The following is a 22,812-nucleotide window of genomic DNA, read 5'->3' as shown; positions in this document are numbered from 1 at the left end:
TAGAACTTTTATGGTTTTTTAACTTTTCACTTTTCTTTTTAACTATAAACTCTAGTTTGTCACTCATTCTACATATACCCATGGTGCCAGGACACATTATACAAAAGGAAAAGGCACTGTAGTACCACCAAGGACTCTTACGCTAGAGGGGAAGGGGAAAAGGGGTGTGTGTGTGTGTGTGTGTGTGAGATATTTTTCCAATGGCTTTGTCAGCCAGCCAAGGTACACTCAGGAGGAAGGAAGTTAGAGCTTAGCTAGGAGGTCCAGAGACTATGACCTTTCCTGGTTGGAATGAGAACAACTTTTCTTTGCAGACAGGAGGTAGACCTGCTTGATAGAAACATGCACCAGGGTGGGAAGTCCAGCAACCTCTTACCTTCAGAATATTGAGCTTGATTCTCATGTTTAATTTTTTTTTTTGATATGTGTAGTTTAAAGGAGCACGGAAAAACATACAATGTAGCAGGCTGTGAATTTGATGTCCTGCATTGAGACACAGTACTTACTGAACACCCAAGCTAAGATACTGACTTCCAAGCACACACACCAAGTGTGTCAGTCCCTGTCGTACACCAGTGAGCATGGTGATGCGTTAGCTAAGAAGCTTGTGAGGAAGGAAGGCTTGCACATTAGCAAGGAGTTTTTGTCGTTTTTGACTTTTCTATCCCTGGTTGTTCAGCCAGGTCACTCTCTTAGAGAAGGAAGAGAAGGAACCTTGTGGTAAGACAGGACATTGTGGTGAGGGAATGTGTGACCAAAGATGTTTATTTACCTCATCACAGCCAGCAGGCAAGGAACGAGAGGAAGGACCACTGACCAAATAGTCACATCAGGGCATGCTCCCAGTGATAACTTCCTCTCCCTAGCTACCGCCTTCTCAATATTCCCCCACCTTGCAACATCACCATCAGATGATAGCCAGGCCTGAGTATACGAGCCTTTGTGGATCATTTGAGGTCCAGAGTATAACATCAAGGTGCGCTGTTAAGAATGAACCGCAGCTTTCTCTGCCCGCGTCATTAGTGGCCGAGTGCACACTTGTACTGTAACATTTCTTACAGTTAGCAGGGCGAGGACTGATTAAAGGGCGAGACCATCTGATGTGGGTTCTGCTGCAGTTCATCTCGGGAAGTATTCAGAAAAATGCGCTTGCTGACTTCCTCCCTGTCATGAAGCTCTTTGACCTGCTGTACCCAGAGAAGGAAGTAAGTATCCCTGAGTGCTTAGCAGAGAGAGCAAGCTTGTCTAGTGTGTATGTGTTCTGTGGAAAGAAGACTGGATCACGGTGTCTCCAGCCCTAGAGTTGTGTTTTTATTTGTGTTTTAAAAGTTGAAATACATTTGTGAGAATTATAGAATTTATCACAATTTGATATGATTGGGGATGTGTTTAATTTTTCAAAATTAAACTTTAAACACTCTTTGTTTTTTATTTCTGTGATAGGGAGACCCTGGCTAAGCATCTTTTATTTTGTTAACAGGTAGAAACTTGCCAACAAGAATGTCCTTTTAATATGTTATTCCATAAGGCCTCTCATTCTAATGAATAGTCAAGACCTAGTGGAGCCAAACTGAGATAAGAGTTTTAAAGAGTTACATAGTAAAGGATTTCTAAGATACAAATGACTATTTAATCTCATTCATATGAAGCTAACTCCTGTTTTTCAGTGTATCCCAGTTCCTGATATTAACAAACCACAGTCAACACATGCCTTTGCAATGACTTGTATTTGGATTCATCTTAATAGAAAAGCTCAAAATGACAACTCCAAGCTGCAGATCCCCATACCCCACTCCCTGAAGCTGCACCACGAGTAAGTCGTTGTGACTCGGAGCCTGATGTCTCGTTCGTTAGTAGTGCTATAGACCGGCACTGACAGTGTTCATGTGGCGTGTGATGTCTCCACACTGCCAGTAATGCTGGCCAAGGGCAGCATCGGAAACAGCGTCAGTGAGCCTTCTCATGGGCCCGTGTGTCTTCCTGTCTGTTTTCAAGACTGACTCCGGTTTTTATATATTACACCTTTACATTATAACTTAAAGTATCTTATCTTTACCAACATGAGACTATTTCAGCATTTCCCAAGTGCTCATGATTTGGACATGATCTGAATCAGGCATCTTATGATCCCTGGTATGGCCACAGACAGGGAGCAGATGTGTGTCCCAAAGCTGTGATGCCTCAGAGAAGAGGTCCCCTTAGAAAGAGCTATGTCAGTCATGGTGTTAGGAAGCAGCTGGACTTCCTCTCTAGGACTCCAGGTCTCTCTCTCTCCATAGAGCCTGTCCATGGTGAGGGCCACGTTTCAGTGGGCTTTTAGTTTATGAAATACCCATGACCATCTTTTCATTGCAGAACCAATAATGAAGGCATTTGTTTCTTAAGCAGATAATAAATAGAAATATTTTTCACTAATTTGTAAGTTATTTCTTCATTCTCTGAAACTTAGCCTAAAATAGTGCATCGTGTGTCGTGTGTACCGACAGATGTGTAGTGATTGTTAACTTAGGATGAACTTCCGTCTGCAGTATTACCCAGTATTACCCAGTATTACCCAGTATTACCCAGTATTACCCAGTATTACCCAGTATTACCCAGTATTACCCAGGCTTTAATACGTAAACTCACTATGCATGTCATCAGAGATCGTAGTGTCTCTAAAGGTAAAGATAAAGACAGCAGTAGGATTGAGGTTACTAAAACACAAATTAACCTCATGCATGTTACTTGTGTTTTTCTGTTCCGATGTGATACTTAGGTTCCTACAGCAGAGTCTGAGAAACAAAAGTTTGCAGATGAATGACTATAAGATCGCCCTGCTGTGTAATGCGTATTCTACAAATTCAGAGTGTTTCACCTTACCTATGGGCGCTCTGGTAGAGACCATTTATGGCAATGGAATTATGAGAGTGCCTCTCCCCGGGACAAGCTGTCTGGCCTCAGCATCAGTAACTCCCTTACCAATGAACCTCCTGGATTCTCTGACAGTGCATGCCAAGATGAGGTGTGTTCCTTTCTTTATCTGGGAATTGATAAAGAAAAAAATGCGTACATATGTGTGTATGGTCTGGGCATTTAAGAGTGACTTCTTCACAGAAATGAATGCTGTTAACTGTAGAAGCTATAGAGTATGCAGAGGAGTGTGAGGCAGATGAGGACTTTATCCTTTTCACAAGAAAATGGAAAAACATCCTTGCATCTTTTTTTCAATGAGTAAATTTATGATTTTATATATTGTGCACAAAAATGTGTTGTATCTTGTTTTCCTCCCATAATAAACATCTTTTAACGTGATTTCCCCCCAAAACTGTTGTGGATTGCTACAACCAAGTTCCTCATGAAGCCTGAGCGGCCTCTCTGCATTGCTGGGAGTCGAGGGCTTGGTGGCTCCTTCCTATTTAAGAGATGTTGATGAAGGCTGCCTTACAGCACTCAGAGCGATGTCTGTAGTTGCGTTTGCCTTCAGTCTTTTTCTTACATTTTTTACTAAACAGTTTTTTGAAAGGAGAATTGCTGTGTCCCGAAATTTAAAGTGTTAAGGCTTTTGCCTTATTGAATTGTGCACAAGAACACTTTTAGAGTTATGTTTGTTTCCTGGAAGGCAGAAAAACCTCCGTTGGTACTGGACCTCAGGTGCCCAGGGTAGCCAGGCTGGAGCTGTGGTGTGGCCTGGTACAGCATGCTGAGAAGCAGGAGTGAGTGCACTGGAGGCTGGCGTGTGGAGGCACACAGCACAGCGGTAGGGTCTTATCTTGAGCTCACAGTTCGGTTGGTGAGTGGAGTAGGATGCTGTCTATCCTAGCTGCTCACAGTGATTCCTTGAGAAGGACTAGGCAATCCAAAAATGTCTGCTCTCAAGTGTTAAGTTCTGACGCAAACCTAAGACAGCACTGTATACAGGCCAAAGAAAACTGGCCTGTAGCTCCCCAGACACAGTGTCAGCTCTACAAAAGCCATGCTTTTTTACTCTCAGACAGTACACAGAGTGTCACTTCACTGGCAGATGTGACACATTTGAGCACAGCCCTGCTAGAAGCAAGCACGTGGGTCTTAGTAATAATTTATTAAATGATTTTGTGATGTATATGATAATGTATGGTGAATGTGATACATGTCGCTCTTCAAGGGTACTTAGTTACCTGTTTGAGCGACGCTAGCTAAAAGCACTCAGTCGTGCTCTCAGGGTTTGTGTGCAGGGCTTGCTTTGTCCTGAGCAGAAGGATCCCTGTGCACAGCCCAGCTACTGCCCCAGCCCTGAAGTCCTGTAGAAAGCACAGCGTTTTCCAGTTGTTCAGACGTCACTGCCAAGTGTCTGATACAGCTTAAGCCGGTCAAGTGAGCCAAGTCTGTCGGAGCCTTTGCGTTTCAGATCTGTAGGTATTTGCCACTGAGAAGAACAACTTCCTTATAGGCATGGGCTCTCTCATCTTCTTCTTTCCTCCTCAGCCTTATTCACAGCATTGCAACCAGAGTGATAAAACTGGCTCATACAAAATCCAGTGTCGCATTGGCTCCAGCCCTGGTGGAAACTTACAGTCGTTTACTGGTCTACATGGAAATAGAATCTTTGGGCATCAAAGGATTTATCAGTAAGACAAACGTCACTGCTGTTTCTCATGATTAACAAGTCAGTAATTCAGGGAACGGTCGTCCTCGTGCTGAGGACGCTGCAGGGAGGCCAGCCTGTCCAGACAGGGAAAAGCAGAGGATGGCAGATGCGCTGGGACAGACATGGGTGCGCGACAGGCCTCCCTCAGTGTCTGAGGAGTGAGGGAGCTGGGTGTAAGGAGCAGGCAAGGTAAGGGAACAAGGCTGCTGCTCAGAAGCCCCAGCAGGACGGGTACTCTCCCTGCACGGGTCTGGCCACAGGGAAGGAGCTGTCATCCAGTGCAGAGGATAACATCTGTTAGTTCAGGGATTCTGAGTGATAGGTACTTCCCGACTGGGAACACTTTTCTAACTCATTTCACCAGAAGTGAATCCAACTTTCTTTGGATAGAAGAAAGAATGAACAAGGAAAAACATTAGGTTTTTTGTTCTGGTCTAGGTTTTGACTTTTTCGAGATAGTGTCTCCTGTTGTCCAGTCTAGGCTGGCCTCTGACTCCTTATGTAAGAGAGTCTGGTTCTGAACTCTTGTCTCTTGCCTCTTGCCTCTGCCTCCTGAGTGCTAGAATTGTGTGCCCTGCTGTGGCTTGGCTGACTTGGCTGGCTGGCTGGCTTGCTCCCTCTCCCTCTCCTCCTTTTCCCCCTCCCCCTCCACTCTCCCTCTCTTCATCTCCCTCCCTCTCTCTGTCCCTCCATCCCTCCCTCCCTTTCTTTTTTTGGTGTTAAAAGGTGAGTCTGTTTTAGTTACACTAGTTGCAATGGTGTACACCTGTAGTCTCAGCTGAAGAGATTGAAGTAAGAGAATTACTTGAATGTGAAAGTTCACTGCCAGCCTGGGTAATGGAGCCCTTGGGTTCAATTGCCAGCACTAACTATCTACCCATCGACCTACTTATCTGTCTGTCTGTCTGTCTGTCTATCTATCTATCTATCTATCTATCTATCTATCTATCTACCTATCTATCTATCTAAAAATGAATTTCATACTCAGACGTCAGAAACCTTTGACTTTCTATAAAAATATCCAAAGGTAACTGGAGACGTGAAGCAGACCAGAATGGCTTTCATGGTTTTGATTGGTTGCTTGGTTTGGTTTTATTTTTGTGTGGTTGCTTTCATTTTATTTTTCCACATTAACTGGAGCCTGGCATGTTAAACTCTGGAAGGGAAGGATAAACGCAGTGCGTATTTAGGCTCTGCATTTTTTACCCCTACAAGTGGAAATATGTATATACGTGTGTGTCTGTGTTTGTAGTCGTAGTTTCACATACGTCCTGAGTGACAGTCTTCAGATATATACAGGGAGGTCCTTTTACTAACTGGTACCGGAATTCTGCCTGTGGTAGGTCAGCTCCTGCCCACTGTCTTCAAGTCCCATGCCTGGGGCATCCTGCACACGCTGCTGGAGATGTTCAGCCACCGGATGCACCACATTCAGCCACATTACCGAGTTCAGCTCCTGAGCCATCTCCACACCCTGGCTGCAGTTGCACAAACCAACCAGAACCAGCTCCATCTGTGGTGAGTGAGTAGCCTGCAGGCTGCCTCCCCTGAGGTTTAGCCCGCCCATGCTTGGAAGTGGGGATCTTAATCTTCCCCACCCCCACTTTTTTCTTATTTGCCATAAAATTTAAATTCTGCTTCTAAGATACTATAATTACAGTGAAAGATTGGAATCCAAGTTTTTAAAAGAAATTGGATTTGCATATGTGTCAAGTCCTGGTTAAAGCATCATTTTATAGGAGGCAGAGGCAGGCAGATCTCTGTGATTTCAAGGCAAGCCTGGTCTACAGGGTGAGTTCCAGGACAGCCAGGGCTACACAGAGAAACCCTGTTTTGAAAACCAAAAAAAAAGTATCATTTCCATTTTGATTTAAGTGAAGACGTATTTCAGATGGAAATCTGTAACTTAATGGAGGAGGGGACACAGTGTCCTGTAGCATAAGCTGACCTGGAATTCATTTTTGTAGCCGACACAAGATAAAAATTCCTGATCCCCTGCCTCTGCCTCCTAAATGCTGGTTCTCTTAGAGTTCTGTTGCTGTGAACAGACCCCGTGACCATGGCAACTCTTACCAGGGGACAGCATTGGTTGGTGCTGGCTCACAGGTGCAGAGGTTTAGGCCATTATCATCATGAAGGGAAGCATGGGGGCATGCAGGAGGACATGGTGCTGAAGAAGGACCTGATTGTTGAGTTTCTGAGGCCTCTTATTCACTCATCCCCTCCAATGAAGCCATGTGTATTCCAAGGCCCAACTTCCTAATAGTGCCACTCCCTGTGGACCCACGGGGGCCACCGTACTGACTCTGCAAGTGTGTGCTGCCTACCTAGTAGTACGGTGTTACTGAAATGCTGTCTGTCTAGGAGAAGGGTCTCTTCTAGCCTAGGGCTCTCTTTGTCAAATGTGTACAGAGGTCAGCTGCTTCAGATTGTACAATTTAGCATCAAAAAGAAGGGCAATGTGTAACCTTTGTGTTATTACATGTTCGTACCTCTGCACTGGGGTCTGCCAACGTGCGTGTCAACTGCGTTCCTGCTTTCAGCGTAGAAAGTACTGCGCTGAGGCTCATCACGGCGCTGGGGAGCTCCGAGGTCCAGCCGCAGTTTACACGCTTCCTCAACGATCCCAAAACAGTGCTGTCCGCAGAATCTGAAGAGCTGAACCGAGCCTTGATCCTGACCTTGGCCAGAGCAACCCACGTCACAGGTAGAGATCCTGCAAGGGACGCTAACATACATCGTGCCGCTCCTCTCAGACCACTCCCTGTGGGAGCACATGCCAAGGAGGTACCTTTCAGGGAAAGCGAGCCAGTTGCTCTAGGCTCTGCTCCGGATCAGTCAAAAATGGAATCCCGTGGCACTGTCATTCTGACTGAGGAAATTCCCAAAGATTTTCTTTTTATGGATTTTCATTTGCACATGAACAAGTATGTTAGTTATTAGAATAGAGAAGTTTTTAAAAGTGCTTATTTATTAAAAGTAATGCAGCATATAACATCAGTATAAGTAACATTTATGAAAACGGGGTTTTCTACAACACAACTCTGGTGGGAAGTGGTGCTTTTGTTTTAGTCTGACGTTGTCCTTTAATGTGTGGAGTAAGCGAGCACGGGTGGTTTCTCCCGTCTGCCTCTGGAGCATTTATATGCTTCAGTACGAGGATGCTACGGTGTTAGAGCACACGAGGAAGCATGGCTTCTCACAGACACAGCCAAGGGAAGAAAGGCTTGGCCACCTTAGGCTTTTCAGATAGCTGCGTGTCCTTCAATATCAGCTGTGAAACCCAGTCCTGTCCGTGGACTTTTCTGCCCTGTGATCCCTGGCCTATTTTTTATTTATTTATTTTTTTTAAGATAGATTTATTTATTTATTTATTTATTTATTTATTTATTTTTATACGAGTACACTCTAGCTATCCACAGACACACCAGAAGAAGGCATCAGATCTCATTACAGATGGTTGTGAGCCACCATGTGGTTGCTGGGATTTGAACTCAGGACCTCTGGAAGAGCAGTCAGTGCTCTTAACCACTGAGCCATCTCTCCAGCCCATCTGGCCTATTTTTTGTATTGAATACATTTTTAATGTATGGGTCTTTATGAATTCACCATTTGGAAAACATTCCCCGAGTTAAGCAGTTGTAGCAAATGTGAACACATCTCACTGTAGTTCCATAGAACATCATTACATCAGGGAAATCAGTCACACTCATGGACGGAAGTTTTCCAGTTCCTAATTGCCACCTAAAACATCAGACTGCGTCTGTAGAAGATGCCGTTCTATGTTCTTCTTAAAACACAGGGTGAGTGTTAGTTTTCTAGAGCGTCTGCCAGATGTTCATGTCTGCATAATTACTTACTTTTCTGTCAGATGCTCATCTACCTAAAACTGAAATCCCATGAGAAAAGGCAGCTGTTGCACCTGAGTACTGCCATTCGAGCACTTTCCCTCAGACTCCTGCAGGTGGTGTGTAGTAGTGTATAGTGGGTAGTCTGGGGCCTTCTTAGAAGTGTGCAGAGAACCAGGCATTTTGCTGTACCATTACGGATAGCTGCAGTTTGTTATTTGAATAGCTGTGAACACACCAAATCCTTGAAAGGACAGTAGGACTAGGTAGGTATAGCAGCACAAGCCTGTAATCCTAGCACTTGGAGAGTTTGAGGCAGGAGGATTTCAAAGTTGAGGTAAACCTAGACTTAAAAAAAGACCCTATCTCAAAAATGGAAGGAAGGAAGAAGGAAGGAAGGAAAGAAGGAAGGAAGGAAGGCAGGCAGGCAGGCAGGCGGACGGACGGACACCGGCAGCTGCTAGAGATCAGCAGTTCAGCAGTTCACAGTACACTGTGAGAGTTGTTTGTTTAAAAAAGGAGAGAAAAGATACCAGATTTATCAATTTCAGCTACATTTTGTAAGCGGTTATTTCCTGTGAGTAAATGTCTCTGATTTAGAGATTTACACTTGGGACGTACAGGGCATGTAGTCCCACATCTGCTTTTTTAGTTCCACTCCTTGACCCTTTTAAAAATAAAAAAAGATTAAGTCCTTTGTTGTCTCTTCACTAATTGTGCTCATATGTTGTAATAAAAAGTCCAAGTCACTTCTAGTTATTCTCAAAGTAAGAGAGTTTAGGTCCTGAGTAAAATATAGGTAAACAGTGAGTGTCCGCACTACAACACCCCAGTGTACATGGATGCTTTTGCTTCCTTTGACAGTATGTATTTGTGGTCATAGAGGGCTGACTCACATCTGTTTGTTTAGATTTTTTTACAGGATCTGATTCAATACAGGGAACTTGGTGTAAAGATATCCTTCAGACCATCATGACTTTTACTCCTCATAACTGGGCTTCGCACACCCTTAGCTGTTTTCCAGCCCCTCTGCAGGTAATTTGGTTCTGAAGTGCATATTAAATAGGCGGTGAATCTTTTCTTCCAGTCATGGTGGCTTTCTAGGGAGTTCTGACTTGGTAATAGCTAAAGAAAATTGGCTATTTCCTTTTTGAAAATTCTTCTTTTTACTTCCCAAATCTCTTGAGTTGCTTCTCATCCTACTGAGGATTAAATGTTTCTGAAAATGTAATTATTATGGTTTCATTTTTCTTTTCTTTTTTTAAAATTTTTTATTAGATGTATTTCTTTACTTACATTTCAAAGGTTATTCCCCTTCCCGGTTTCCTGTCCATAAGCCCCCATCCCTCCCCTCCCCCTCCCCCATACGGGTATCCCCCCATACATCCCCCTTATCCCCCCCCCACATTCCCCTGCACTGGGGTCCAACCTTGGCGGGACCAAGGGCTTCCCCTTCCACTGGTGCCCCAGCAAGGCTGTTCTCTGCAGTTTTAGACTCTCACAAGAGGTTACATTTCCTGAAGAATTCTTTGCTGACAGCAAGATGGAGAGAAACAGGCTTCAGTGAAACTTCACAGAGCACAAAGATACCAACTTGACAAAACTATAACAAAGAGAAGGCGAACCTCAGAGAAGGTTTACGGCATGGTGGATATTGATTTTCCATGACGTCAGGGAGGCTACAATGTCGGTCCTCACATATTGGATAGAGCTGGAAGGCTCGCCAAGCCACAGCTCCTGGGTCCCAGCCTTAGAGCTTCTGCTTGAGCAGATCTGGGGAAGGGCCTTCAGACGGCCTGAGCAGAACCACTGGTCTGTCAGAACTGATCCCTTGTGGAGACACTGCATGTGTAACCTGAGAAGGAGACACGTTTCTTTTTCTTCCTTCTCTTCTTTCTCTCAAAGATTAGCATAAAATGATTGAAAAGACTTTGAATTCAAGCTTGCTTAGAATTTCTGTTTAGGAATTAGAACAAAGAAACTTAGAGTTGCTAGGCCAGCGTGTGACATTCAGGTGTTCACAGGATGAGGTACTTGTTCTGCCAGAACCAAATGCAGAGCAAGTTTCTCATTTCCAATTGTCCACTGTTCCTTTTTTCTGTATCCAGTGACATGAACTTCTGTTCTCCCTTTTAGGCATTCTTCAAGCAAAATAATGTACCTCAGGAAAGCCGTTTTAATCTGAAAAAAAACGTGGAAGAAGAGTACAGGAAGTGGAAGTCAATGACTGATGAAAACGAGATCATCACCCAGTTCTCCATGCAAGGCTTCCCTCCGCTCTTCCTCTGTCTCCTCTGGAAAATGCTCCTGGAAACGGATCACATTAGTCAGATTGGGTACAAGTAAGCCGGACAGAAGCCAAGGGTTTCAGTCTGTTTGACGGTCAGTGCTGTCCATATAAGAGTGCTCAATTCTCACTCTTTGCCTTCTAGAGTACTAGAGAGAATTGGGGCCAGGGCCTTGGTGGCCCACGTGAGAACCTTTGCAGATTTCTTGGTGTATGAGTTCTCTACATCAGCAGGAGGTCAGCAACTCAATAAATGCATTGAGATTCTCAATGACATGGTGTGGAAGTACAACATTGTCACACTGGACAGACTAATTCTCTGCCTGGTAAGAATAATATCATGCTTTGATCAGATTGTGTGAGTGGGTGCCTGCTGCTGATTTCCTCTGTTTGGCTCCAGAGAAGTGGGGTTTATGCTGCACTTAAGCTTCCTTAAAGAAGAAGGACTCTCTGAATTCTTTTTGTCAGTGCATATTCAATGATTAGTGTTATATTCACAGAAGATACAGAAATGAATAGATCTTTTCTGACCTGGTTACACCTCAAAATAAAAATGGTTGATGCACAGAGGCTGTGGGTCAGGAAATAGTGAAAAGCTTTCTTTGTCGAGTGCTAGCTGACTTAATCATTCCCTTCAGTAGTCAGGACTTTGGCTGTTTCTCGTGTATACCCAGCATCCTCCAGGTGTTCCCTTGGCCTCTGCCTGTTAGTGTTTCTCAAAAGTAGCTAGTTTGATCATTTGTTTGTTTTAGGGTTTGTTTTTATTTTATGTGCATGAGTGTTTGGCTTGCACTTGTCTCTGTGTACCATGTATGCAGTGTTCACGGAGACCGAAAGAGGATGTCGGGTTGCCTGGAAAGTTCTGAGGAGCCCTGTAGGTGCTGAGAGTCAGACCCATATCATCTGTAAGAAGAGCCAGGGCTCCAAACTCTGAACCACACTCCAGCCCTTCCGGCCAAGTTTATGAAAAGACTAAATTAGACTAGGACATTATGTACTTTTCAAAAATCAGTAGTGGCTGGGTATGTTAGCACATCCCTGTAATCCTAGCAGATGCAGGGGATTGTCATAAGTTCAAGGCCAGGCTGGTCCACATTGAGTGCCCAAGGCCAGCCAGGGCATACTGGTAGTATTTGTGGTGGCTTAGTTCATTAACAGTGGCCTCTTACCTGGGAAGCAGAAATGTACAGGTAGTTGGAGTGTAGTAGAGGGACTGAGACAAGTTTACCCGGCAAATAACATAGTGATGTGGGGAAATAGCATCAGAAAACAGCAGGCATCACATGACCCTAAATGATACATCATCGAAGAAAGGTTTACCTTAAGGTGACCATTCCTAGCAGGAGGAATAGTGAACCACAAGTTAGCCAAAAAGGGTCAAATAGTCTTTAGGAATGCTGAAAACTTAGTTTGGGGTAGACCAGACTTCTAAGGAAATTGTAATAATATAATTGTATACAGATAGGACAAGTTCACTTAATGTTTCTGTTTATTTCCAAAGGCTATGCGTAGTCATGAAGGAAATGAAGCTCAGGTTTGTTATTTCATAATTCAGTTGCTATTGCTAAAACCAAATGACTTCCGAAACCGAGTGAGTGACTTTGTGAAGGAGAACTCCCCAGAGCACTGGCTGCAGAGCGACTGGCACACCAAACACATGAGCTACCACAAGGTACCGCTCCCCAGAGCAGCCGCAGGAATGATGGCTGTCTGATTGCAGTTTGCATGGTGGGTCTGCTGTTTGCTTTATGATCTGTGTGGAAGCAAATGAGCTGTGACGTTATGATAATGAGTAAGAGTTAATTGTAACTGCTTTTAATAGACATAATTCTGTATTAAATGAAGGTAGCAATAATAAAATTAGTATGACTCTTGGGGAGCTGGGGTGCTTGATTTAGGGAGCACATGCTTTGCTCAATACCAAAAAAATTATTAAAAAGTTAATATTTTCATTTTCTGTAGCTCTGTTAAGCTTGCTTTTCCAAGATACTGTAATAAATGTCTATTTCCTCACCTACAGAAATATCCAGAGAAGTTGTACTTTGAAGGCCTGGCAGAACAGGTTGACCCTCCTGTACCAATTCAGTCCCCGTATCTGCCCATCTACTTTGGAAACGTGTGTCTCCGGTTTCTTCCAGTATTTGATATAGTGATCCACAGGTTTTTAGAGTTGCTGCCAGTGTCCAAATCACTAGAGACTCTCCTGGATCACCTAGGGGGCTTGTACAAATTCCACGGTGAGTGTGTTCAGCTTGTGATCCCGTCTGATGCCATCGTGAGCAGACAGGCCGAGCACTGCCGTGTGGTAAAAGTGGTTCTACCGGTTTGCAGTGCTTCAGGATGAAGTCACCCAAGTGGGAGATGCACAGCACAGAGCCACGGGATTCCTCTGTAAAAAAAGTGGGTCTTGGCAGGCTTCTGAGAGGTGCAATTTGAACTTTGGATATACACAATTTGTAAGCATACATGAGCCATGGGGGATCTTTTGAGAAAATTGGGATGGTAGAAGAGAAAGGCATATTCGAAGGAAAATTGCTTCATTGGAGTTAAGAATATTTTCCTGTGAGTTTCAAAGTGAGGCCAGGAGAGGAAAACACTCCTCAGTGCAGGCTCACAGTTTCGGTTTTATAACCTGGGCATGGTGGTCCTGGAAGTCGTCAAGTAAGATGGGTGCGTGGGAGTCATCGTTTTAGAAAGGTGAGGTCAGCTGTGGCCTCGCAGCACATCTGACAGCTACCTTACAGCCCTGATGAGTATTAGCCTCTCAAAACGCCGTGGGCCATGCAGTGAAGACACGGGAGCCAGGAAACGATCTGCTGGGCTGGGCTTGCTTAGGAGACCATTGAAACTCTGGTCTTAAGACGGGAAACCAGAGCATGGTACAGCCCATGACACAAATGTGAAGAAAGCCACTGCAGAGAAAGGTGTCCCCTGGCAGCAATGGGTCCCTCCACCTACAATATCTTCTTTGAAAGCAGAAGTATATTACTGTATAGAGTAAGTGTCAGGCTCAAGGGGGAATGCCTTTAAAAGCAGTGCTCTGGATTAGGGGACGGGGGAACATGGTATCTAATGGGTGTGCAGTAAACAGTACCACAGTGTGCAGCTGGCCATGGTCTCTCAGCCGGCACTGTCACAGTTACCTGGGTGGTCTTCCTTAGATGCCACTGTTACAGTTGCCTAGGTGACTGTCAGATGCCCCTCTGGTTCCTTGCTCTGCCTTTTTTGTTTTGTTATAAATGCAGTGCAGCGTTCTGTAACTGGTTCTTCCTCCTGTGCTGAGGTTGGCCATTAACGTCAGTAAGTACACGAAGGCCTCTGCCCCTCTGGGTGATAACGTCTCAGTCCTTTGTGACCATTTTAACAGTGGGAACAGGAACACACTTGACATTTGTTGCTTTCTGTCATTTTTGCACAGTAAATTTACAGAGGTGAACCTGTCTGCTCAGGATGGCCATCCTTACATACTGTGTGTATTACTAGGGATCTTCTGCTGCTGTAGGATTAAAGTACTCCCTGTGTGCATGGTCCAGAGTGTGGAGTAATGTCTTAATCCTCTGAGCTGTCTCTACGTAGTCATGGAGATACAGGTTTGCTTTCGTACTTGTCAGTGACCTGAAACACATGCTGAGCTGTTTTCTTCTTGGCAGACCGGCCGGTGACTTACCTGTATAACACTTTACACTATTATGAAATGTGCCTGAGAAACCGTGACCATCTCAAACGAAAACTCGTCCATGCCATCATTGGCTCCCTCAAAGATAACCGGCCACAGGGCTGGTGTCTCAGTGACACCTACCTGAAGCATGCTATGAATGCACGGGAGGACAACCCCTGGGTTCCAGAGGACTCCTACTACTGCAAGCTGATTGGCCGGCTGGTAGACAATATCCTTTCTCCCATCATGTCTCTTCTAGACTCTCCATAAATAGCAGTATTTTAGCTTGTAAGAACAGTTTTTAAGGAAATGTTTTTATGTATTTCAAAACCTCATTTTTAATTTTTTCTCTGAGATGCTTGGGCCAAGCTCAGACTCCTTGCTTTGGCCAGTCTTCTGTCTGAGCTCCCGCACAAGTTGAGGCTGTAAGCACACACTGTACTCACCCAGGTCCTCCAGTGTCAGTCTGTGTAGCCGTGGCTAGCCCAGAACTTGCTATATAGACCAGGCTGGCCTTAGATTCACATATCTGCCTTCCACATGATGGGATTAGTTTATCTCTGTAAAAATGTTGAAACTTTAAATTGCATCATCAGAGCAGCCATGGGGATTTTCTCTGTTGCTACTCAAACGTAAGAACAGATGTTATAGACATTTGTCTTCAAGAAGGAAATTCTGCTTCTATATGAGTACACTGTCTCTCACAGTGCAGGCGTCAGTTTGCTCCTGGAGAGCAATAGTCTTACTGCTTTGAATGAATACTTTAAAACCAGGTATAGCGGGGCGGGGGATTTAGCTCAGTGGTAGAGTGCTTGGCGCAAGGCCCTGGGTTTGGTCCTCAGCTCCAGGGGGAAGAAAACAAAACAAAACAAACAAAAAGCACCAGGTATAGCAGCAGACACTGCTAGCACCTGGGAGGCAGAGGCAGGAAGATTTCAAAAAGTTCAAGGCCAGCCTGAGCTGCATAGCAAGACCCTACCTCGGTTAATGAATTGAATAAATATTAAATCTTTGAGTGCTTTTACAACATTCATGTTAATAAACACCAGTCAAACTTTGAACGAAATAGCTATTGCTTTTTTAGGTTTTTTCCTTGAGTTTGATTTCATGTGTACAGTTATCAACCGTCTACAGAACATGTCTGCATACCATGCCTAAACAAAGGACTGTTTCCTGTGGTAACCAGATTACTCAATTTAGGGAAATTTTTACCTGAAATTGCCTTGTAGCTATAAAAGAAATAGGATAAAGAAGCCTGAGGCCACATTGTTCTGTCTCCTGCCGGTATAGCATCTGTTCTGAGAGTCCATATGTAAACGCAACCACTTGCTTTGTGGGTATTGCTCCGTATGCTTAAGTCGTGCAACCCTTATCTCATGATCCTTATCTTGTGTTTGCTTTGTATTGTTTATCTTTTATATTTTAATTGCAGCTAAATCATCTCTTGACAGGCCATAATCAGATAAGTTGATAATCAAATGAGATGCTTTCGTTTGGAACATTATGAAATCTGTAAACATTACTTAAGCGTGAACCATTAATCTCAGAATAGTCAAATTGTTATTGCCTTAATCTTTTGCACCCATGGCTGGCAAGTCTCCGGGACCCTTCCCAAACTGTGACTGGAGATTCAATGAGTTCCCCAACCCTGCTGCCCATGCTCTGCATGTGACGTGTGTGGAACTCATGGCCTTGGCAGTTCCAGGCAAAGATGTCGGGAATGCCCTTCTCAATGTTGTCCTGAAAAGGTCTGTGTTCTTTTCCTGAAGTCAGAGTCTGTTTTCATCTGACAGGATTGCTGTCAGGCAGACCCGTGCCCCAAAGTGGGCCGAGCATAAGAGCCATCTTCTGGTCGCACTCTCGACTCTGAGAGGCAGGTGTAAGAGAACGAACACTGTGCACGATCACTAAGGCAATCTCAGATTAGACTTTTCATAACCTGCTCGATGATTAAGTTAGCAATAATGTTAGCTTGTGACTAATAAGTCTCTTTACAGATAACCAGGAGCAGGGGTAGAGCTTGATTTTAGAGCATCTGCTCAGCAAGTGCTAGATAGTGGGTTAAGCCCCCAGCTACGGCCGACACCAAAAATGTCCTGTTAAAAAACAGTGGAAAGGAGGGAGGAGTGAGTGGGAGAAGGTATAAATAAAGTTCGATCGTCTTCAGCCTCACAACTGTTATTAAAGGATACACATACAGAGGACTTATTTTTTAAGTCTATATTAATTTTTTTCTCACAAAATGTCCATTATTATTTGGAGTTGATTGGTTGTGCATCTTAATTACATTTGTTTGCCAAACAAGATCCTTAGTCAAGCATGGAGACTGTTTTCATAACCTCACCTTTTTTCCTGTCTGCTTGCAGCCAGCCCTTAGTGCCAAGGGAGAACATCACAGCATGGATGAATGCAATTGGTCTGATCATCACGGCCCTCCCAGTGAGTTCCTAACTGTGGTTTGTACGTAGTGATGCAGTGTCGACCAGAGAAATGCATACAGAGTGAGCTTACCCCAGGAGCTCATGCCAGTTAATGAACAGCCTCGCCTCCTTCCTCAGTCTTTCCTACTAGTCCTTTTAAAACATTGGTGAGGTTGGAAATGCAGCTTAGTCAACAGAGCGAGCCCCTGCCTAGCTGCAAAAGCCCTGGGTTTGCGAGCATGGACCTGGTGGTGGCACACGCCCAAGCCCAGCACTTGGGAGGTAGAAGCAGGAAGATCGAGGCTTCTATGTCACCCTCCGCTACATCATGAGACCACGTCAACACATACATGTAGTTAAATCACTCTCTCTGTCCTTTTGCTGTTCTGTGTCACTTACAAATGTTATGTTAGACTTAACCTACTCTACCATTAGCAACTCCCACATCCAACCTTTATTTCTGTCTCACAATCTGGTCTAGTTTGGGCCAGTTAACATGCTGTGTATCCAACCGGTCCTCCTGCACACTGTTGAGAAGTGTTAGTAAATGATACATTGTGCTAGTCAAACTTCTCTCCTCCATCAGCCACACCCACAGCTCCTGCAGCCCAAGTGGTTTCTTCCTCTCTGACCTCCTCATCTCTTGAGCTTTAAATAATGTTGATCAGCACCATGCTCTCTACACTTGCTGGGTAACTGTGTGAACCTGTGCTTTGTTAATATGCTTTCTGTGTTTACACGTGTCCCAGCTTCTCTGTATAATAAAGGTTTGCAAAGTCAGTTTGCTGCATGGTAAGTGTCAGGCGCTAACTAATGTACAGTCAGCCTTTCCCTACGTCAGGCTAATCAGTGCAAAGCCAGTTAGCTGTTTCAGACTCTCCATTGCGCGCGCACACACTAGCCAGACAAATGGAAACTTTAGTGCATTTGGAAGCAGCAGAGTAGCAGATGAAGTCCTATGCTGGATACATGGTAATTTTTTAGTCAGACTATTCTCTGATTTAAAGGAACCATACTGGATTGTGCTTCATGACCGAATCGTGAGTGTAATCAGCAGTTCTAGCCTGACGTCAGAGACAGAGTGGGTTGGTTATCCGTTCCGCCTCTTCGACTTCACCGCTTGTCACCAGTCCTACTCTGAGATGAGCTGCAGCTACACGTTAGCGCTGGCTCACGCCGTGTGGCACCACTCCAGCATCGGACAGCTCTCGCTTATCCCGAAGTAAGCAGGGTTCCATAAAGGGGTAGCATCTCTGGCCAAGTCTGCTTTACAGGGCAGTGTTTCGTGAGAATTGCAAAGTGGGTTTTGGACAGCGGGGGTCTGGTTAGTACACTGTTTACAAAAGTGTGTCAGAAGACCGAGAGCGTGGCTCTTCCTTCCTTCTCAAAGGTTCCGCTCTTTTATTCAGAATTGTTTGTTTTACTTTCTTATGCGTACAAGTAGTGGTATGTCATTTCTCCACTGAGCTTTCAAGGGGCTCACTCAGCTCTCTGCCCCAGAGTATATCACAGACGTTGCCGTTTGAACTGAAAACCGGATTGAGTAAGCTCTTTGCGGATTACTTTTGTTGACTGTAAAATGCTATCACTTAGATCTAAAGTTCACGAAAGTAGCATTTCTGCCAATTCTCTTTTCCTTTTAGGTAAGTCACCTGCCATTTAATACCTGTACTTTATATATATAAGAATTACTTTTAAATCTGAAGTAATTTATTTCTGTGATGAGTCAATTGAGAATGAGACCAGGTGAGATATACGAGATTTATAGATTCCATGGTTACCAGGAGAGGGAACTGCTCAGACAGAGGGAGTGCGCAGCTGTGAACAGTGCGTGCTGTGCATTTGGACAGAGTGCGTGTGCCATGCAGACGTGAAGACCTCAGTTCAAATCCCAGAGCACACACAGACAGCCAGACATGGCTGCAGGTACGCCTGCGCCCTCAGTGCCGTGGGGAGGAATGGAGAAGACTCCTGGATGCCAGCCCAGCCCCAGGTTCAGGAACAGCCCATGTAGGGGTCAGGAGAGTGGCACAGCAGACACCCGACGGCCTCCTCTGCCCTCTGCACACAGACATGTGTGCCCACAGACATACGCATGTACACAGAACGAAGGAATATTGTTTCCAGAAGTAAGCGGCACCTTTGAGAAGAAAGGAAGAGCCACGCTCTCGGTCTTCTGACACACTTTTGTAAAGAGTGCACTAAAGAATTCAGAGGATTCAGCTGCTTGAACTTCATGAGAGGATTTACTCTATCCTCCACCTTCAGGTTTCTCACTGAAGTGCTTCTTCCCGTGGTGAAGACTGAATTCCAGTTGCTTTACGTGTACCATCTCGTAGGGCCATTTTTACAGCGATTCCAGCAGGAGAGAACCCGGTGCATGATCGAGGTACGTCTGAAAGGCCTGTTTCCGGACAAGTGTTTTCACAGGGGAGGTCAGCCGGAGGCTGTCACATGTGTCGTGGGGTCTGGGATCCACTTACGGGGCTCAGAGTACCTGCAGGAAGCTTAGAGCACAGCGTGCTGAACGAGACACGGGAAAATAGCTGTGCTCAAGGAGGTCGTCAGTTGCAGGCACACAAGTATGTTTGAGAATTTACAATGAGGGGACTGGAAGAAGTAAGTGTTTCTAAGAAAATGGGCCAAAATAGAACTTTAACAATCATTCGCCACCACAGGGCTGGAGAGCTGACGCAGTGGTTAAAAGCACTGGCTACTCTCGCCAGGGGTCTGGATTTAGTTCCCAACCCAGCCCCACATGGCCGGTCCCAGCCACCTGTAACTCCGGTTTCAGGGGCTCCAGTTTTTCTCTTCTGGTGTCTTAGGAACTAAGCATGCCTATGGCACACACACACACACACACACACACACACACACACACACACACACACAGAATAAAATAGACAGATCTTTTCTTTAATGGAACTAGGGGCACACTAAGCCTAAGCATGCCTGGAGCGTCTGTGGGTGAGGTCGTGTCTAGACGGGGATCTTGTATCTTACTCTAGGAGAGACTTAACTGTAGAGAGGCGCTCTAGTTAGCCATTGTGTAGCACTGTGAGTGCAGGCTGTGTCGTAGCTTCTCTGTGCAGAGAGATGCATGGGCCGCCACTGTCCCTCTGCACAGGTGCAATACTGTGTGCCAGTGTGGGAGACCGGGTAGGTTATGTTGAACGACTTGATCATTTAGTCATTTACGTAGCCTAACCTTATTTGTTGCATAGATTGGAGTGGCATTTTATGACATGCTGCTGAATGTAGACCAGTGCAGCACCCACCTCAATTACATGGACCCCATCTGCGACTTCCTATACCATATGAAGTATATGTTCACTGGAGACAGTGTGAAGGAGCAGGTAAGTTAGGTCAAGTGTTAGTGCCGTTTAACCTGTGTATTAAATACATGGTGATAAACACACTTGCTTGCGGTGTTTGGTTTGGTGTGGTTTGGTTTGTAAGGTGTCTGGTATCTGACCTCTTAAGGCCACAGGAGAACATAATTCTAGATGCAGTGATAAAGAAATGATCTTAACTTTCCCTGTGATGTTAGAAACAGAACGTCAGAAAGGCCCTATGGCATCAGTGAGTAGGCATCTCTTTGAATAGTTTGCTCACCTGGGAAAAGCGGTGTGGTGTGGCTAGGAAGACCCAAGGGGGCGACTTCTTCCCCTCCCCCGCCCCTTGCTGGTTAGGGTGCATTGTGGGATGCCAAGCACAGCGGTACCAGTCACACCCGGCTGCCCAAGAGTCTGCTACTGAGGGTTTCAGAAGACCATGAGGGTTCTGTTGACCCTGAAGAACAGAGTCCCAAGGACGCGTTCCCATCTCCACTGCTCAGAAGAATTTCTCCTGAGGGTCAGACTTGTTCTGTCACGTGACATAGCATGAGGTCGGTGGTGAAGTTGAAGGGATGCACCGAAAGTCAACACAGGAAAAGGCACTTCCAACTAGAGATGGCTGGACATGGGAAGACCTCAGTCATGTGTGTGCTCTGTGTTAGGAAGCCATCAGAGCTGTTGTGGGGGTGTCAGAGAGACAGACGGCTGCCGTGCCCCCGTCTCCTCAGTGCCTGGCTGCTGTTCCCTTTCTGCCGGGGCAGTGTTCAGGCTTGCTCTGCTGGATTTTTGTCTTCATTAGCTCTCTGAACAGTACTGAGGAGTGCGTCTCACGGTGCCGTTTCCACTTGCATGTGCTGTTCATTCACTGCGCGTCAGGAAGGCAGTTACTGTGTCAGCGTGAATGCTGGTCTGAGTAGCTGCTCCTTGGAGCTGATGATGACGGACGGGAGGACATGCGCTCCTTCCTACCGTCACAACATTGTCAGAGTTAACATTTTCCCTCTTGAAAGGAAGCATTTCTTTTTGTGTCTGTTTCAGTGACCACATACAAAAATGGGCAGAACTGATGAAGTGGTTTAAACCCAAAATGTATTCTTTATATTTGGGCCTAAACTTTGACACGGGAATAAGCAAAAAGAAACTTTGCTGACAACCCAGTCCTTCCCTTGAGATCAAAGAACAGTAGAGATGAGAAAGCCAGGGAACTGGTGCATCTGTCCCCTTAACACTTTCTGAGCACGTGGAACTGCAGACACTGCTGCTTCAGTCTAATGGGTGTAAAATGAGGGCAGCTTTGGGGAGGACCGCTGCAAATGCTCTCTGCTTCTGCTAGCATTGCACTCGGGAGGACGACTGAGTTGTTACATGTTCTCCTAATGGGAGCAGTTCTAGTTGTGGATGGCAGGATAACTGAGCAGGTCGATGGGTCGTAAGTTCTCGAAGTGCATGTGTGGACAGGCGTGTATACACTGCATACACCTACACAGTGAGTGAGGGCGTATACATGTGCTTGTAATGGTTTATAAAACTTCCCATGTGCCAACCCCTCCTCTAGCATGCTGTTGACAACTGATGTCGCTCGGGAAATTTGCACGCTGCTTTCCCTAATTGTGTTCCCACCTCTTAGGTAGAGAAGATCATCTGTAATTTAAAGCCAGCTTTGAAGCTTCGTCTTCGGTTCATCACGCACATCAGCAAGATGGAGCCGGCAGTGCCACCCCAGGCCCTCAGCAGCGGGTCTCCAGCCCCTCAGGCCAACCAGGTGCCCACAGCTCTGCCCGTGACTCAGTGAGACCTGGGGCACTGTGACGAAGCAGAGGAGGGGACTCACGGCTAAATCTGCGAAACCCGTCAGCGGCCATGTCCAGATTGGTTTATTCTGATTCAGATACTGAATCTCTTTACACCTTCAAATCCCTTCTCCCTGTCTATGTTTTATCTCTAAGAGATTAAGTAAGCTCTGTGTTGTTCATATTCCTATCATTTATTGGGGCCCTGGGAATGTGGGTGTTTCTGTAGTCACGTGGCTTTGACCAGGCACTCCCAGGCTTCCTGTCTCAGCCACTTGTAAATTATTGTACGTGACACTTCACATTTTCTATACATTTCCTTGCAGACACAACACGTGTGCAATGGTCATTGCAAACCCTTTTATACATAAAATGTCCTTCCAAATACATTAATTACAGGGCCTTATACTTCACTTGGAGTACAGGACAAATGAAGTTTCATAGTTTTTTTTATTTAACTCCCTATAAATTTTTTATTGTAAATTTTAAATTTCCAAATAGTTCCAAATAAATGATGTAAAGTTTCTACCAAAGTAGATTGTGAGAGTTTTGTCTTTGCTCTGAGCGTTCTGAATAAAATGAATAGAAGCCATCCGAAATTTATAAATTTAATAAGGCCGTGCTCAGACTTTGATTCCCTGACTGTAATTGTATCATTCACCTCTCTGGGACCATTCAAACTCTCAGAATTTTCGTAACTTCACAAATTTTAAATATAGTACACATTTTAGTTCTTTAAGGCTTATTTGCTTTTCGAGGTGCTAATTCGAAGGGAAATGGCACTTTGAAAAATTCTAAAGCCAGTAAAGTCGAACAAATAAACTTGCGGTTTCTTTAATGGCCTAATATGAGCTCCTGCTGC

General features: G+C 45.0%; 1 protein-coding gene across 7 annotated transcripts in view; it reads left to right on the top strand.

Annotated features, from left to right (window-relative positions):
- The window catches only part of Med23 (mediator complex subunit 23), a 68,133-nt gene extending 45,647 nt beyond the window's left edge, over window positions 1-22,486 (top strand). For 4 of the 7 annotated variants that reach the window (XM_008758613.4, XM_039080806.2, XM_008758612.4 and 1 more), the window contains 18 exons: window positions 1,062-1,205; window positions 1,668-1,813; window positions 2,759-3,004; window positions 4,447-4,589; window positions 5,953-6,127; window positions 7,153-7,316; window positions 9,368-9,492; window positions 10,594-10,799; window positions 10,890-11,070; window positions 12,246-12,416; window positions 12,765-12,981; window positions 14,395-14,631; window positions 15,985-16,150; window positions 16,769-16,841; window positions 17,830-18,044; window positions 19,091-19,211; window positions 20,047-20,178; window positions 21,788-22,483. In XM_008758613.4, coding sequence (XP_008756835.1) covers window positions 1,062-1,205; window positions 1,668-1,813; window positions 2,759-3,004; window positions 4,447-4,589; window positions 5,953-6,127; window positions 7,153-7,316; window positions 9,368-9,492; window positions 10,594-10,799; window positions 10,890-11,070; window positions 12,246-12,416; window positions 12,765-12,981; window positions 14,395-14,631; window positions 15,985-16,150; window positions 16,769-16,841; window positions 17,830-18,044; window positions 19,091-19,211; window positions 20,047-20,178; window positions 21,788-21,952 — 3,027 coding nt within the window. In that variant the 3' untranslated portion in view covers window positions 21,953-22,483. Of the gene's footprint in view, window positions 1-1,061; window positions 1,206-1,667; window positions 1,814-2,758; window positions 3,005-4,446; window positions 4,590-5,952; window positions 6,128-7,152; window positions 7,317-9,367; window positions 9,493-10,593; window positions 10,800-10,889; window positions 11,071-12,245; window positions 12,417-12,764; window positions 12,982-14,394; window positions 14,632-15,984; window positions 16,151-16,768; window positions 16,842-17,829; window positions 18,045-19,090; window positions 19,212-20,046; window positions 20,179-21,787 lie in introns of all 7 variants that reach the window. The other 3 variants (XM_039080800.2, XM_063265563.1, NM_001277054.1) reach the window with 2 other exon arrangements.
- Window positions 22,487-22,812: the final 326 nt, after the last annotated feature.

This window comes from Rattus norvegicus, chromosome 1 (assembly GCF_036323735.1).
Source record: "Rattus norvegicus strain BN/NHsdMcwi chromosome 1, GRCr8, whole genome shotgun sequence".
Lineage (NCBI taxonomy): Eukaryota > Metazoa > Chordata > Mammalia > Rodentia > Muridae > Rattus > Rattus norvegicus.
This window is presented reverse-complemented; position numbering and strand designations above follow the sequence as displayed.